Source organism: Bicyclus anynana, chromosome 1, assembly GCF_947172395.1.
Source record: "Bicyclus anynana chromosome 1, ilBicAnyn1.1, whole genome shotgun sequence".
Lineage (NCBI taxonomy): Eukaryota > Metazoa > Arthropoda > Insecta > Lepidoptera > Nymphalidae > Bicyclus > Bicyclus anynana.
The window spans coordinates 2,033,278-2,049,474 of record NC_069083.1 but is presented as its reverse complement, the minus strand read 5'-3'; the positions used below and the strand labels follow the sequence as shown (position 1 = coordinate 2,049,474).

General features: G+C 37.3%; 1 protein-coding gene and 1 non-coding gene across 2 annotated transcripts in view; both read right to left on the bottom strand.

The window, feature by feature from the left end:
• LOC112044385 (galanin receptor type 3) overlaps window positions 1–16,197 on the bottom strand; it is an 80,525-nt gene that overhangs the window by 2,984 nt on the left and 61,344 nt on the right. Inside the window, exons 2-4 of the mRNA XM_024080216.2 lie at window positions 4,444–4,571; window positions 3,930–4,105; window positions 3,130–3,271 (exon numbers count right to left, since the gene is read on the bottom strand). Coding sequence (XP_023935984.2) covers window positions 3,130–3,271; window positions 3,930–4,105; window positions 4,444–4,549 — 424 coding nt within the window. The 5' untranslated portion in view covers window positions 4,550–4,571. The remainder of the gene's footprint in view (window positions 1–3,129; window positions 3,272–3,929; window positions 4,106–4,443; window positions 4,572–16,197) is intronic.
• On the bottom strand, window positions 7,078–7,149 carry Trnah-gug (transfer RNA histidin (anticodon GUG)). The gene has a single exon. It is a non-coding gene; the product is annotated as a tRNA-His (tRNA).

Below are 16,197 nucleotides of genomic sequence, written 5' to 3'. Positions count from 1 at the left end.
TTTTAATGCAATCATTCAACACGTTAAAGTTTTACGAGGCCATCAACATCGACGTTTCTTTGTTACAACATAAAATTGTAAATTTTGAAAAACCCCCAAAGGTCATGAAATTGATAACTACACACTCGATTAAGTCATCAATATTCCTTTTGAGTGCGCTTACATTTGACATATTTGCAGACATTCGGTTATTCTTCCCCAGATTCAACCTTCAGAACTTTTAAATAGCTCTACCGATTTTCATCAAACATATCTAAGAACACTATCACATAAGTCACCAAGTAATTGTTATTCTTTTTTTCATCTTCTTCTTTAACTTTTCGATTCACGGTACAAACTCCAGAATACGCTAGTTGACACCTTTTTTAAAAGGGGATATTAAATTGTTAATTAACATTCTACTAAATTGATAAACTACCATATTTTATATATATAATTTTTTTTTTTTTTTTGACAATACGAGCCATGATACCTGTCGGCCATGACAGTTTATATTTCAACTGTTTCATGACGTCACTTTAATAAATCCCATACAAATAGAGCGTTTGACTTAACCAATTTGATAATCCCATACAATTAGTGCTGTAGTGTCAATAGATGGCGCTGTTTCAATTCCTTACAAATATCATTCTTTATTTACCCATGGTAGGGGCATGCGCTGACAAACACTTCATAAAATGATGTACTTATGTTATTTTTTCTTGATGATTGATTATGATTTACATAGCAGTATATTGATTAGAACCATCCGTAGTAAGTTTTCAGTATTACTACTTGTAATTTAACTGACTGGAATTAATAATCGTAATAAAGGATAACTCCGAAACTAGGTCTGTATTTTCAGTAATTTGGTACCACCTACTGATGGCGTGCACTCTATAAATGCATAAACGCATTGCATACCCTGGCTACGAACCTGTATTGGAGGAAGCATTTCCCATTTTATACAATTTGTATAGAACATCATCACTTACCATCAGGATAGATTGTATTCAAGGGCTAACTAGTAAAAATCAAGAACCTACCCTAGTTATAACCTTGTGTTCGTCACTGACCTACTCCAGCTCTTTTTTAATGTTTGTCACATAATTTACCCCAAGAGCTATCTATGTAAATGTATTGTACGAGTATGTAGGTGTGGTATGTAAAATTATTATGGTTTTCTAGATTTTGAGATTTTTATGACGTTGGCTGTTAGTTCTACAAAATTGTCCAACTAAAATTAAAATTATTAAATTCTAACCTTCTAAGACTTGGGTTGACTTGGAAATTGCCATATTGGATTGAAAAATGGAATTCCATGATTATTGATTATAGAAACTCGGAAGGTCATATTCAAAACTCGTATGCTCATGATCAGTGACCTACACTACCTCCATATCATAATCATATGATTATAATTAATTATGTACTCAATGGTCATTGGTAATTTGGTAAACGCAATGAACTTCATGTTCATGTTCATTTCTTAGTTCATAGAACTATGTAATTGTATGAAGTTCATTGGATGCCTTTGTATTTGTAATCTGAATTCTATTTCTAAAATTCTAAGTAATAAAATTGTAATTTCTTTCAGAATTTATGAAGTCTCGCATTTATCGTTTGAGACTTTTCAAAAATACGCGGTAACAAAACCGCGGGCGTCGCTAGTTAAACAAAGTTTGTTTGTTTGTCTGTACTGAAAAATATTTAGTCTCAGTATTAATACTTTCAGAATAGCAAAGTTGTAGCGCGGACTAATAATGACACGATATCTAGCAGCGCCATCTAGTTCTCGCGCAAGAAACTGCGCGCTCCACAGTTCGAGTTATGAGGCCGCAGAGTCCCAGCCGCGCTCGTTACGTGCCGGAGTACCACAAGGCAGCTGTCTATCGCCGAGTCTATACGGAAGGGGTAGGAAGACATGCTGTTGTTATCTTTTAATTCAAAATATGTAAGTATTATGTTATCATTTATTTATGGTCTTATTTTTTAACACCTTTTTATTTGTAATATATTGTATTTATTTTACGTTCCTATCTCTTTTTTATATTTGTTGATGTTTGACTAGAGGCGCTCCGCACGTCTCGATACCGTCCAAACGTCACCTTAATGGTTCCACGGAAGATCAGCGCGGTGTCCCCACGGACACTGCAATATGCTGAGTGGAGACCCTTTTAGGATCACATCATGCAAGTTGCAATGTATTTTAATTATTGTTTTTTTTTCTCTCTTTCCTTTGTATGATGTGTATTCTGAATAAACTATTATTTCTTTCTTTATCACTTTTTGCTAATGACAGTGCGTACTTCGCGTCATCCTACCACCAGATCGTCGCCACCAACCGCATGCAGCGTGCTGGATTTACTCTGGCTTGCTGGACAAATAGCGAATAGCCGTTAACGTGGGAAAGACGCCATAGCGTTCGGCATTCGGATTTCGCTGTGTAAACTCCACCTACGTTGGTCCTACCTCCACCTCATAGGTTGGCAGACCTTAGTCCGCTACCTGGGATGCACCATCGACGCCAGCCTGAACATGATCCACATGGTGAATCACACCGTGTGTCAGGCTGCGGCGGCTAGGTCGTAGGTGCTAACCTCCTGACTACCACTGAGGGCCAAGTTGAAGATCATAAACACCTATGTCCGCGGCCTCGGCCTGGTACGCACAGTGCTCCACGCACCAGAAGAACCGGGTGCAAATGCAGTAGAACAATTAGTGTCTGCGCCTTGCCACGGGAGCTCCGAGGAGGACGTGTGTTCATAATACGAACTATACCGTGAATCGCGGCAAACTTTCAAGAGTAAAACGAACTGTCACCGAACCCATGTTATCTGAAAAACACTATATCACGTTTATCAATGATTAATATTATGAATCCATACATTGACTTCTTATAATAAATAAATAGGAGATCGATGGATCCATACTAATATTATACTCGTAAATGTGGAAGTGTGTGTGTCTGTCTTTTTGACAATTTAAAAAATATATGTGAAATTAGCGGACCCCCGCGTTGCCGTCCACCCTTGGACCATATTAATCGCAAAATCCTTATAAACTACCTCTCGGCCAAATATCATCTTTGTACGTCAAATATTTTAAGAGATTTTGAGATTTATTTATTAAGATATTAAGATAAGTTACCAAGCAGTAGCGCTGTGAGCCACACGAGGAACACGGCGAGGAAGGCGCGCGCACACAGCGAGCCGCGACCGCGCCGCACCGCGCCGCAGCGGTCCGCCGCCATCGCCACCAGCGACAGCGTGCTCGCCGCCACCGGGAACGACTGTACAAATTGAATAATCAATTCAATATTTATGTTTAATTTATTCGTGAGGTGTGCACTCTCAGAGATCATTGTCTTAAGATGAATATATGTAGTATATGTAGCATGTATCAGGATGTCGTTGCAGTGAACAGCGTAATGTTTTACGGTATTTTATAGTGGGACAAGGCTGCTGATATACAATCTATATTGGTACTTCAAAAAGAGCAGTACGAGTAATATATCAATTAAAATCACGCGAGTCCCTTCGTCAAAAGCCTGTCAATATATATAGAACAGTATTGTCTATGTAAGAAAAAATATTAATTTGTACAAATCTTTTGTAGGTTTGGGTGTATTTCTATTACAAGATCTCCAAGACTGTGATGGACCTGCCAATGCATAGTTTTAAGCAATGTGCATAGATGTAGATAACATCTGTATCTTGGTTGCAATTCGGTGACCTCTTTGAAAAAACCGAGGGTTTGATTTTTTTAAATAAATTTTTAATAGTGTTTTATAATATTATATTTTGTATTAACATAGTTAAAAATTTTAAAAATAGGACATATAAATAAATGAGAGATTAATAGGCTCTCGCTTGATCAATATCTCACTTTACGTTAGGTATTACAGGTTTGCCTTAAAGATGCCTGATCATTCTTGTCTTAAAACTCACTTCAATGTAATGTGTGACATGGCACGGCAGGTGGTGTATGCTGGCGGCGCGGGTGGCGGCGAGCGGCGCGCTGGCTGCACACACCAGCAGGTCCGCCGCACACACGCTCAACAGTTGCGGCGTGCGCAGACGCGACGCACCACTTGACGCTAACGCAGCCATTAAACTTACATTACCTAGGAAATACAAATATTTAAAAGTTGAGAAGAGAGTCAAGATAGTGTGGAAAAAATATTGCCATTATTTTTTGCCAGCCTGCCCCATCATTCATTCGTTCGTAAGCAAGTCGTTAACCAGCCTCGTCCAAGTGTGACATGTGACAGCCTCAAGTTTATCTCTCCGGCGAGCGTGCGGTTTGCCGCGCGGCCAGGTGCGGTCGCGCGACAAACCGCATATCTTTATCGGCATACCTTTATTATAACGTATACTTGTATTTAGATGAAATAATGTAATTCATTTAAAATATTGCTTGTACTTAATTCAAATAATTATTATATGGTGTAAGTTTTCTTACCAACAATACCGATGACAGAGACGAGGATATAGAGTGTGAGGAGTGCCACGATATGCGCCTGTTCCGTGGAGTCGCCCTCGCCCTCCTCGGTGGCGTTACCGTACATCACGCCGCATCACTGGCTCCTGCTGACAAATTATCATCATCATCAGTATCATCACTATCATCATCATCATACTTCAGTTCTCCTATCACCTGAAAAAATCTCGAGATCGATGACGCAAAAAAGGAAGGACCGCGCAAGGCGCTTGTGCTGTCTAATGATCAAGATCACCAGATATTGCCTATTTGCGTCGCGTTTAACTATTGATTATGAATCTATGACTCTACAGCGAAGAAAGAAAAAGCTGACTCTACATTTTATTCTACGGTGGTGACATAACTATCTAATTACACAGCCGCAGACGCAGCTGTCCTTATATCATTTTTGGCGGCCTCCGTGACGCAGTGGTATGCGCGGTGAATTTACAAGACGGAGGTCCTGGGTTCAATCCCCGGCTGGGCAAATTGAGATTTTCTTAAATTGTCCAGGTCTGGCTGGTGGGAGGCTTCGGCCGTGGCTAGTTACCACTCTACCGGCAAAGACGTACCGCCAAGCGATTTAGCGTTCCGGTACGATGCCGTATAGAAACCGAAAGGGGTGTGGATTTTCATCCTCCTCCTAACAAGTTAGCCCGCTTCCATCTTAGACTGCATCATCACTTACCATCAGGTGAGATTGTAGTCAAGGGCTAACTTGTAAAGAATAAAAAAAAAAAAAATATCATGAAGATATTTCACTCCGTAACAGTGGGTGAAAAAGTTAGAACACCCTAACAACAGAAGCAGTCTAGACGCTGTTATTGAGTTGCACAACTCGCCAGCACTTTGTGTTTTTATTTCCTACTCATTTTTAAACGTCCGACATCTTGAAATACTTTTACGAGTCTCTGCAGTGGCATGCTGGGTTACAAGCTAAAACAAAATGAGTACGATGAAATATTTTCAGCTATGACACAATTATGTTGAATGTTCTGAATAGCTTTGCAACTATTTATCTCTCTCTCTCTCGTATGTTGGAGGGGTTTGGACTTTATTGTTGGGTCCGTGGACACAATATTTATTCATGACCACAATGATCAAATTTTGTGTAGATACTTTTGTGATATTCATGGCGAATCCTAATGAACGAGCAACAGCATAAATCGTCTCTGTTGTAATGTTTTTTTTATTTTAAAAGGTTGAATGTGATTTTAATATAATAAAAAAAGCAAAAATACTACAACTTCTTAAAAAAAAGATTATTTGATATTTTTAGGGTTCCGAACGTACGTATTACAAAAAGTAAAGTCTGTCAGTTTTCTCCGAATATACTGGACCAATCTAGTTGAAATTTGGTACAGATATCAATTATTGTGACCCAAATACAGGGATGCATCGTGAATATGTAAAATTTGTATTAAGCTAAGACCTAAGTTTGACTCGACAACAGTTTGCCACCCCTGCAGTTTATCCCAACGCTTTAAAGAAGTTCGACTTGACAACTGTTTGCCACGCCTGCAAGAACGTTATCTGATAACTTTATGATTCTATCTCAGCTATTTTATAAAGCGCTGTTGCATCAGGAAACCCGATTTGTTGCTGAAAGGCAAAAAGTTTAAAAGCCATTAAGAGCAGAATGAGTCTAGACGCCGTTATTGGGTTGCAGAGTTCACCAACGCTTTGTGCCTCTATTTCCTAATAATTTTAGCTGTGGCCATATCGGAAAACGTTTAGGTTATTATGAAACTACAAATAGAACATTTAATCGATAATACTACAAAATTATGGTTTACTCGTAGTCGCTGTGACCCGGTGCATTATTGCCTAAAATACAATTTATGTGTGTACCTTTATGTGGCTTATGTTTAATTTGCTCTTATTTGTAGGTTAATTATTATTCTTTGAAGCTAAATTGGAACCACATCTTGACATTCGATTTGACTCAATTTAGTCCAGTCATTAGAGCCGTGATAGCCGTCATACTCAAAGCCCAGTGGATATGACCTCTGCCTTCTGCCAATCGTGGAGATTCGGAGGGCGTAGGTTTGAATCCGGTCTCAAACGGTGAACGAAAAACATTGTGTGAAAACCTGCATACACAATTTTCTTAATTCTCTACATGTGTGAAGTCTGCCAAACCACATTGGGCCAGCGTGGTGGACTATTGGCCTAACCCTTCTCATTCTGAGAGGAATCTCGTGCTTAAGAGTGAGCCGAATATGGGTTGTTAATGATGATGACTAAAAAAGATATTTTACACTTTGTATGATTTGCATGTCTAGTGCCTGCCTAGGTTAAAAATCTTGTGAACGCCACCCCACGGACTTTTCACCCGATAACCTAAGACTTTTCAAAAGGCATAATAATATTTTCTATTTATATTCAAAGTTTCGATAATAGAAGCGCTGTCAACAGTTTACAAGTACAATGTTGTGTAGAATTAAAAATACATTTTTCCACAATCCCCAACGTCGTCGCGTCTTGTATAAAAGCTTTTGTGAAATTTCTCATTCATAAATAAGTAAGAAACTTTATTTCTCTCCTAACAGCTATGAAAAAGCTGATTCATGAAAAGAAATGAAAAAAATTTGCTCCGCCGGGACAGCTATTCGCTGCCGTGACCAGGATTCGAACCTGGGTTACTACGGCCACAACGTAGGGTCCTAACCACTAGACGATCACGGCTGTCGGAGCTTGTTGAATCTGTTCAAATTCTCGATCCAATTCTAACAAGATATTAAACCAATAAATTGAGATGTTTATTAAGGTTTATAGACAGCTGCGTTAAAGTGGTGACATTTGAATTTGGTTGCTTTATAAGGGTATATACAGACAAAAGACATATAAAAAAATTAGTCTGCCAGGCTGTATTATATATGTGTGTACTTACACATATATAACAAAAATACAATAAAAATATTGTTTTTGTACCTTTTTGATTTTAAAATGTAAAATATATATGTAGAACGTAGGTGTTTTTGTAACACACGATAGATTTTTTTTTTTGAAAAATGATTTAATTTAAATATTAATACTCAAATCTGTCTTTGTATTCAAAACTACGATATCTGCACCATAAACAAATAAATGAGAAATTAAATAAAAAACTAAAGAAGCTTTTGGAAGGAATCCGTAAATACCGCCTTAATAAAATAACAATTTAGCTAACTAAGTTCTCTTTGAGACTAATAGACGTAAAAGCCTAGTGGATATGACTTCCGCCTTCGATTCGGAGTGCGTAAATTCGAATCCGGTCCGGGGCATGTACCGCCAACTTTTCATATATGTGCATTTTAAGAAATAAAATATCATGTGTCTCAAACGGCGAAGGAAAAAGATCGTGAACAAACCTGCATACCTGAGAATTTTTTTAATTCTCTACGCGTGTAAAGTCTGCCAATCCCATTCTGAAAGGAGATTCGTGTTCAACAACCGTGGGTTAGTGATGATGATGATGTATAATGTTCTCTCGTCATGACTCATTGTCGTGCCGTGTCTTGCTGTCTGTCGTCTGTGATAAGCCTTATAGCAAGTAATTGGAGCACTTTCTCCACCGCGGGTTGCGCGCAGGCAACATCTCAGTAATTGAGATCTCCGACAAAGTCACAAGTGTTGCCAAAGTGCTCGTAAAATCTGATCGCCAACTTGTAATTGCTTGTGATTTATTGAGGTGCGATAATGGGAGTTTTAATATTAAATAATGTTTTAATGGTTGTTAGTAAACATTGTTGTCTTTATCTTAGAAATAATTTGAAATATTTTGGAAACCGGAAAATCTATTTGGACAGATTTGCGATTGATTTGTTATTTCAAACATTTGTAAAAATATTTATTTATTATTAAAGTTTTTTTGGATATTCACAGTTTTTCTTTTTACACCGTTTTCAATGATTTTACAGTAAAGGGGATGTGGAGCTTAAACCCACCACACTGTTTTGTTGCGGAAACGGAATGGTGTTCTTAGGGTTTTTTAGAAGAATAATGTACTAAAATTGAATATCTTTGGAATCCTTAATAAATGAGCATGTTTTTAAGCTAGATGTACAACTTTGCTTAGAACATTTTTTTTCAACGTGACCGTTAAAAGTACAATAAAAACTTTACCGTAAACGTTAAACAAAAACAAATTTATTAGGCCCGTTTTTTGGAAAAAACTCACTTTGTAGAAGAAAACTCAAAGTTTCATTAGCTGAAACTACTATTCAAAAATAATTAACAAGTATAAAATCAACGCTTAAGTAATTTTTTGGCACATGGTACGACTAAACTTCACTGAAGGGAAATCAATATTACTTAAAAACCGTAAGATTTCGGCTAAAATATATTGTGGTATTTTAGTAGGCCTTGGGTCAGCTATCACCCTGTAAAGTATGTCGTAATATTTACGGGGCACCCTGTATAGTGTAAGTAAACACAAAATTGTACATGTGTGCGCTCAGTGGAGTAACCAAATTCGGATCCCTTTTTGCGCTGATTTTGTAGGCACATAACCTATCTATAGTATAAAATAATCATTGCCCACGTGTAATTTGTGAGTACCTACCCAATATTGGTTATCAAAAGCCTACACCCAAGCTCATGTTAGTCAATTTACTTAACAAGAACATGTTAGGCCTGTACCGACACGAACATCTGCGGTCCATGTAGCTAACACGGGAAGCACATTATACCGTGTAATAGCTATCTGTAATGAGCTCAATACTAAGGCTTAGTTGGCAATGATGGGAGCTTTGCTTGAAACATTTGTATATGTATTTCGTTATCTCTTGAGTGCGGTTTTAGAGCAACGGCACCCGTTTTAACGGATACGACAAAAAACTATGCTATGTTCACACATTACAAAAAGACAACGTATCCGTCATTATTGGCTACGATGTTCACAAGCAAAGTTCGCAGTATACCGCCGCTATTATACCAGGATGGACGTTGTTGTGGTACATACCTACGCCGGCAGAGAAGGATGAATCGACGTTACTGGCATCCACTCTTGGCGCTAAGATCTACAGAAAGCGCTTATAGTTTAGGTACTCATTAGTCAGTTGGGAGGAGACGATTCACCGGTTACGGTTGAAACGTACGTAGAGAGTATTTTGTCATTATTTATTCATGATGAAGTTCCGCAAAGTAACGCCTGCTTCTATCCAATATTCAAAGTTTAGTAACTAACATTCGGTTCCACATTAGGGAGTGGTTTACGTCAAATAAAATAGTCTTATTTACTTTAAATATAACCCAGTGGTTGGATTACGTCGAGTGGAGTGATGTAGAGCAAGCGATTACGTGAGCTCTCGTTAGTGGAACACGCTTCAAGAAAATGCGATGAAAAAGATTTTTCATATCTTTAAATGTTCCTTAGAAATGAATTTCAAATGTTAACTTTTGAATAAACTCTGGTATTATACGCTTGGTTTTTCCTACATCACGATGTTTAAGAAACACGCATCAAGACAATGTAATACTATTTTGAAGATTAGTGTAAGCAGAAGGACAGACATGTTGCGTATAAAATAGAATAGTTACTGCGTATAGAATAGATACTATTCGCATATAGATACTTTTTGGTTAGTGGAAGGCTTCGGCCGTGGCTAGTTACTACCCTACTGACAAAGACGTACCGCCAAGCGATTTAGCGTTGCGGTATGATGTCGTGTAGAAAGCGAAAAGGGTGTGGATTTTCATCCTCCTCTTAACAAGTTAGCCCGCTTCCATCTTAGATTGCATCATCACTTACCATCAGGTCCGATTGTAGTCAAGGGCTAACTAGTAAAAAAAATACTTTCCGGAAATTAATTATACCTAAGCAATTAACATATTAGGTGATTGGTTTATTTGATAGTCGAAAAACCAATCGAAGTATCCAAACGACAAAGTCACTTAGATCTGATAAAAATCTGCTTATATTTCACGATAATATAAGATAAATGATATCTCTACAATGGGTAACGTTTGGATTCGTTGAATAATATTCGCGAAGAATAGAAAATAAACTGAAGAGAGATATAATGCTTTTTTATGCTAAAGCTTGCGCTTGTCTAAGTATTGAAAAGCAACGGTCATCTCTTGCTCGCTTGCCTAGTACATGCCTATTCACTTTTGTCTTGAAGGAGCACAAAACGTATGTGTCAGAAATAATAGCTGGAAGGTAATTCCACATACAAAATCCACAATTATTGTTAAAACAAAAAAAACGAAAAGAATTTTATAATACTTAATTCATTTATTCGATGAGTTTCCATGTTTCCAAGAACCTTTGCAGTCAGGAACGGATACGGGAAAATGAAGGTCGTAACGTAAAACAGTCATTCTTGCTATGAGAAATATATGACTTGTAAAGCAATATAAGTAAGTTTACGTAGTGAAGATGTTAAATATTATATAACCTCATAGCTCCTACCATTAAATTCCGTTACTCTTTTATAGTTTTACGGCAATATCTGGTAATTGTATACAATTCCCAGATGTAGAACTCTCTTGTTACAGCGCAGTGAAATTATTTCTCCATTTCTGCAAAGTTTCAATGCATTGCAACACAACTTGTACAAACAAGTACAAATTAACAAACAATTACTGCTAGCGTTCGAAGTGGAATGATACAACGAAAACAACTGCCCTCGCAACGTGCTTTGGAAATTGTTTACCTGAAGCTGTTGCCGAATTATTTCGTAAGGCATTACACAGTAATTCGTACACTGAATCATTGGTCTATTTACAAAGAGCCGATGGACGTTGGGGTCCCAAGATAATGGGATGGTGGACTGACGACATCAAGCGAGTCGCAGGCGGATGCAGGCGGCTCAGGATCGTGAAGTCCCTACAAATGGCCTATGTGAGCGTCCATCGGCTGATATGATGATGATGATGATGATGATGATGATGATGATGATGATGATGAGGATGATGATAATGAAACTAAGCCTACTTGAGTACTTTGTAAAGTCGGTTTGACTGTTTATAGTGACTCTACCACGCCTTCTTGAGATTGGAATGAGAATATAAAAATCGTATGAATACATTGTCTGACCCAGGATTCGAATACAGGACCTCGTGATCCAAAGCCACGTAGGTTAACCACTTCACTAATGAGACAGTTTGACGGAATTTTCAAAACTGAACAAATTGTATGTCATAGATTTATAACACATAGATAGTGTGTAGTTGCAGGATTCGTAAGCCGTTTTATGTGCCCCGGTATGGGAGCCCTTGACCCATCGCTACGCTTCGATAAGTACGCTTGTGTGCGTGTCGACGAGGGTTATTACCTTAGCTTTTACGCTCACATAGTCACAGTGGCTTACGTTTGGAATGAAAAATTATTAGGTGTTGCGGGTCTATACGTTATTAGTCTAAGGTGTACTTACTATAAGAGCGGTCTCAGACTAGCATTTTATTCGCGCGTATACGTTTTGGCAAACGCTCTACTCGTAGTAGCGGTGACGCGCTTCTATGCTCGTATAAGCGCGAGCCGCGAGAGATACCTCCCTGAGATATTATTATTGACACGACACCACCGGTTCGAGCAACCACGCTGAAATATGCCCGTTTACGCGAGTCCGGTTTTATGAAGCGTGTAATGTAGCGCGCGTGTAAGCGCGAAAACTGAAACGACCGAATACGCGCAAAAAAATACGCCAGTCTGAAATCACCTTAAGTTCTACTTTATAATTGTTAACACTAACACGTCTATTTCTCGAATTATTTCAGTATACTATTATACTGAAATATAACTCGAATTATTTCAGTATAGTAGTATATACCAACAAATATAATATACAAGGGTTAATAAGAACTATGTTGTTGGCAAACATCTTCTGAATATCACGTCTGAGTTTGCTCTGCAGTTTGATTTCAATTAAGTCGTAGCCAGTTAGCGTTGGATAGTGTTACCATGCGGTGAAAACTTACAAGACAATCTCAAAAGAGATCTAAACAAACGCTTCCTCATTTTAACTTGCTCCAGTCGACTCGTAAATAAATATTTTGGTTTTAAACAGTAAATATTTTCCGTGTCCCTCTCTATTGCCAGAGGTCGTCACTTTAATCAATTTTATTTAGATCTTCTGCGATAAGTCTATAATAATATTATTATACTATTTATTAATATAACTTTATATTATTTACTATAATAACTAATTAATAAAATAAAGTCACGATAGTATATTTGTTTAAGAAAATAATAATATTAATAAGCCCTTTATTATGTGATAAGAAATTACAATTTTTACATACATTGCATTTTGTTTTGATTTTTTTTTAAGAATATTTCTTAACACAGTGCTTTTAAGAAAATATTGCGAGTTAAATAGAGTGAGTTTGTTGTGAGATTCTTCTCGTGCTGTGAGCATTTTTTGGAATACTCATAGCTTTAATTTAAGTTTAGGACTTATTGTATAAACACAATGCAGATTGGCAGACTTTAAAGAATAAAGAAAATTCTCAGGTACGCAGGTTCCCTCACGATATTTTTCCTTTACCGTTTAAGTACAAGTGATGTTTAATTTCTTAAAATGCACATAACTGAAAAGTTGGAGGTGTATGTCCCAGACCGGATAAGTAGAAGTATGGTGACCCTACTCGGAAGTGATGGCAAGACAAACATAATTTACTCGCTCCTCGGCGATGTGCATGCCAACTACAGGACACTCAACAAATATGATATGATATGATTTAATCATTCTATATTTTCACTTCCAACTTTTCAATTATGCGCATTTTAAGGAATTAAATATCACGCGTCTCAAACGGTGAAGGAAAAATATCGTGAGGAAACCTGCATACCTACCTGAGAATTTTCTCATTTCTCTACGTGTGTGAAGTCTGCCAATCCGCATTGGGCCAGCGTGGTGGACTAATATAGCCTTTCATTCTGAAAAGAGACTCGTGCTCAGCAGTAAGCCAAATATGGGTTGATAATGATGATGATGATGATTTCTAATTTAACTAACCTAACTTAGGTCCATTTCTAAAAAAGGGGCTAAATTGATTAAATTGTTATAGCTAATAGAACATGTTTTCACATTTATTATCTATACTAATATTATAAATCTGAAGAGTTTGTTTGTTTGTTTGATTGAACGCGCTAATCTCAGGTCCGATTTGAAAAATTCTTTCAGTGTTAGATAGCCCATTTATCGAGGAACGCTATAGGCTATATTATCTCCGTATTCCTACGGAACGGGAACCACGCGAGTGAAACCGCGCGGCGTCAGCTAGTTTTGTTATAAGCAGTGTATTCTTAAGAATTGGACATTAACAGTGCTATACCGAAAATGTTGTTATTTTATAGGCGCTGATCGCGTCATATATTTTACGATCATATTTTCCAACCATAAAATTTTGTCGACGTCGTCTGGAAATTTACCGCACGTTTTGAAATATAAGGATTATTTCTGCACGACCTCACCCTCGTTGCGTGCACAGGGTAGGTATCAGACGCAGGTAAGCATTAAGCAGGGATAACAACGATAATCTAATTTGAATTAAAAAAAACAATCTAATAAAAAATCTAATTAAGTGATAATTACTGCAATATGTGCAAAGTAATTTATTTCAAGCGACAGTAAGAAACAATTTGTTAAAATTTCAACTTTAAGGGGCAACTTTATGACATTACAAGGGTTTACTCACGGCTAAGAAGGTGATTATGCATGTTTGTTTATTTAGTCAAAAACTGATGAAAAAATTTGGGTGGGTGTAATTATTGAATTTAGGTACACGAAAGAAATCCTGACTGCAGGATTTCATAATTTTTGCAGGATCACGGAACGGTATTAAGAAATAAAACTATTGAATTTTTGCAGCGGCATTTCGCTAATGTTCCGTCTCGGTTCCGCCCCGACTTTCCGTTCATTTATTACACGGCTTTTAAATCAATTAATCATAGATAATGTAGTTTAATCTAAACATTCAAAGTTTTTAGCAGACTCATTACAAAAATAAGAACCCTAATGTCGAACAAAGGTTATGATACACAACATTTGTCAGGACAACTTAATTAACAAATCAAACCAAAATAAGACCCTAGAATGGCAGAGAACGACCTTGAGTGAAGTCACGCACTTGTGAACGTTGTGTGTAGGGTTAAAGGTGCCTTTGACTGTTCACAAACACTCCCCTTTTCCCCAAGTAACCCATAAAGAATTACACAATAAGAGATGTGGACGGCTCGAACGCCACGAGCATACTGAAACCGTCCGTACCGCAAGTCGTTGCAACGCGGCGATAACAAAGTCAAAACTGTTAAAAATAAATTTATTTGTCAATACAATTAAACTACTTAACAGCTACATTGTCCTACAAGCTTGCTTGTACATTGTCCTACAAGCAAATTACGTTGCGTGGCACGTTAACTTATTCCTACAATACAGAAGTTTTCATTACCTAGTTACCCTGTTAGCTACCAGAATCAAGAATTTCCGTAAATATAAAAGTTGAGCGTCTAAAGCTACTCACAGAAAATTAAATTGGTAGTAATCAAATTGTAGAAATGCTCCCTGGATCCTGATAAGTGATTAGCCACATTTTGGTGTTAAGGCCTAGTTCGGACTTCTTTAGTATTTTAGTCGAGTACGAACGATTTTTGGGCGGTAAATTCAAAAATTATTGGTACTTGACTAAAATACTAACGTAGTCTGTACGGCCTATAATAGTGGTTTTTTAGTTGAATGCATACAGTTGACGTAAGGCACACATATACATTCTTAAATGCATACTTTCACGTAAGGCTCGTATATATAAATGCTTTTTTCAGGCATACAATTTCTTTTAATTTTTGAAAGACTTTTTCTCGCAAACATTATTATCACCTATTGTTAGTCTATACATCACAGGACTGTACAAACTCGGTAGCGAACGTTAAAGGCAAAATAGTATAATAAAACTGTACAATTTCCTGCGTTGATAGCTTCGCAGAAAGCTGCCAATATTTTAAAAGAAAATATTGACTTTATAATAACGAAGTAACGCGGTATCTCTGGGGGATTTAATTCAGTCTGCCAATATCAGTCTCACAACATTGAGACGGAAGACTCGGAATTTATTGATAAGGTGAAACTTCGATACCAAATGTACTTTATGAATAATTTCAATGGCTATTGAAATTATTCTCATTTCTTGAAAGTAAAATGCCTATTGGACAGGTCCGTGGACACACTATATACACTTAATGAAAGAAAAATTAATTATTGCACTCAAAACTTCTTCTACAAAACAGATAAAACATTCTACAAAACCCAGTTGCATGGATCGTGGTCACGACGGGACTGAGTCCCGTCCATCGCGATCCATGCAATTGGGTCGAAATATCGACATTAAAAATCTCGTCTTTTTATCGTGGTATTAGCTGACCACTAAGTATAGCTTACTAACGGACGATCGCTACTTCGTCCGCGTGGAATTTACTTTTTCACAAATCCCTCGACGACTATGTGTTAATCCAGACTATAATCTATATCTACTTCAAATTTCAGACGATTCGGTTCAGTAGCCAAGGCGTGAAAGAGTAACAAACACTCATACCTTCAAAATCATAAGGTTTTCGTAAATCATGTGAATCCAAGAATTTTTTCGGGATAAAAAGTTGCGGCGTTAAAAAGTAACAAACATCCAAATGTCTATACAAATTTTTGCGTTTATAATATTAGTAGGATGTACTCGCAGACAATGTAGCTTTCCAATGGTGAAAGAATTTTTAAATTCGGTCCGATGGTTTAGGCGTGGAAGCCAATCAAATAAATA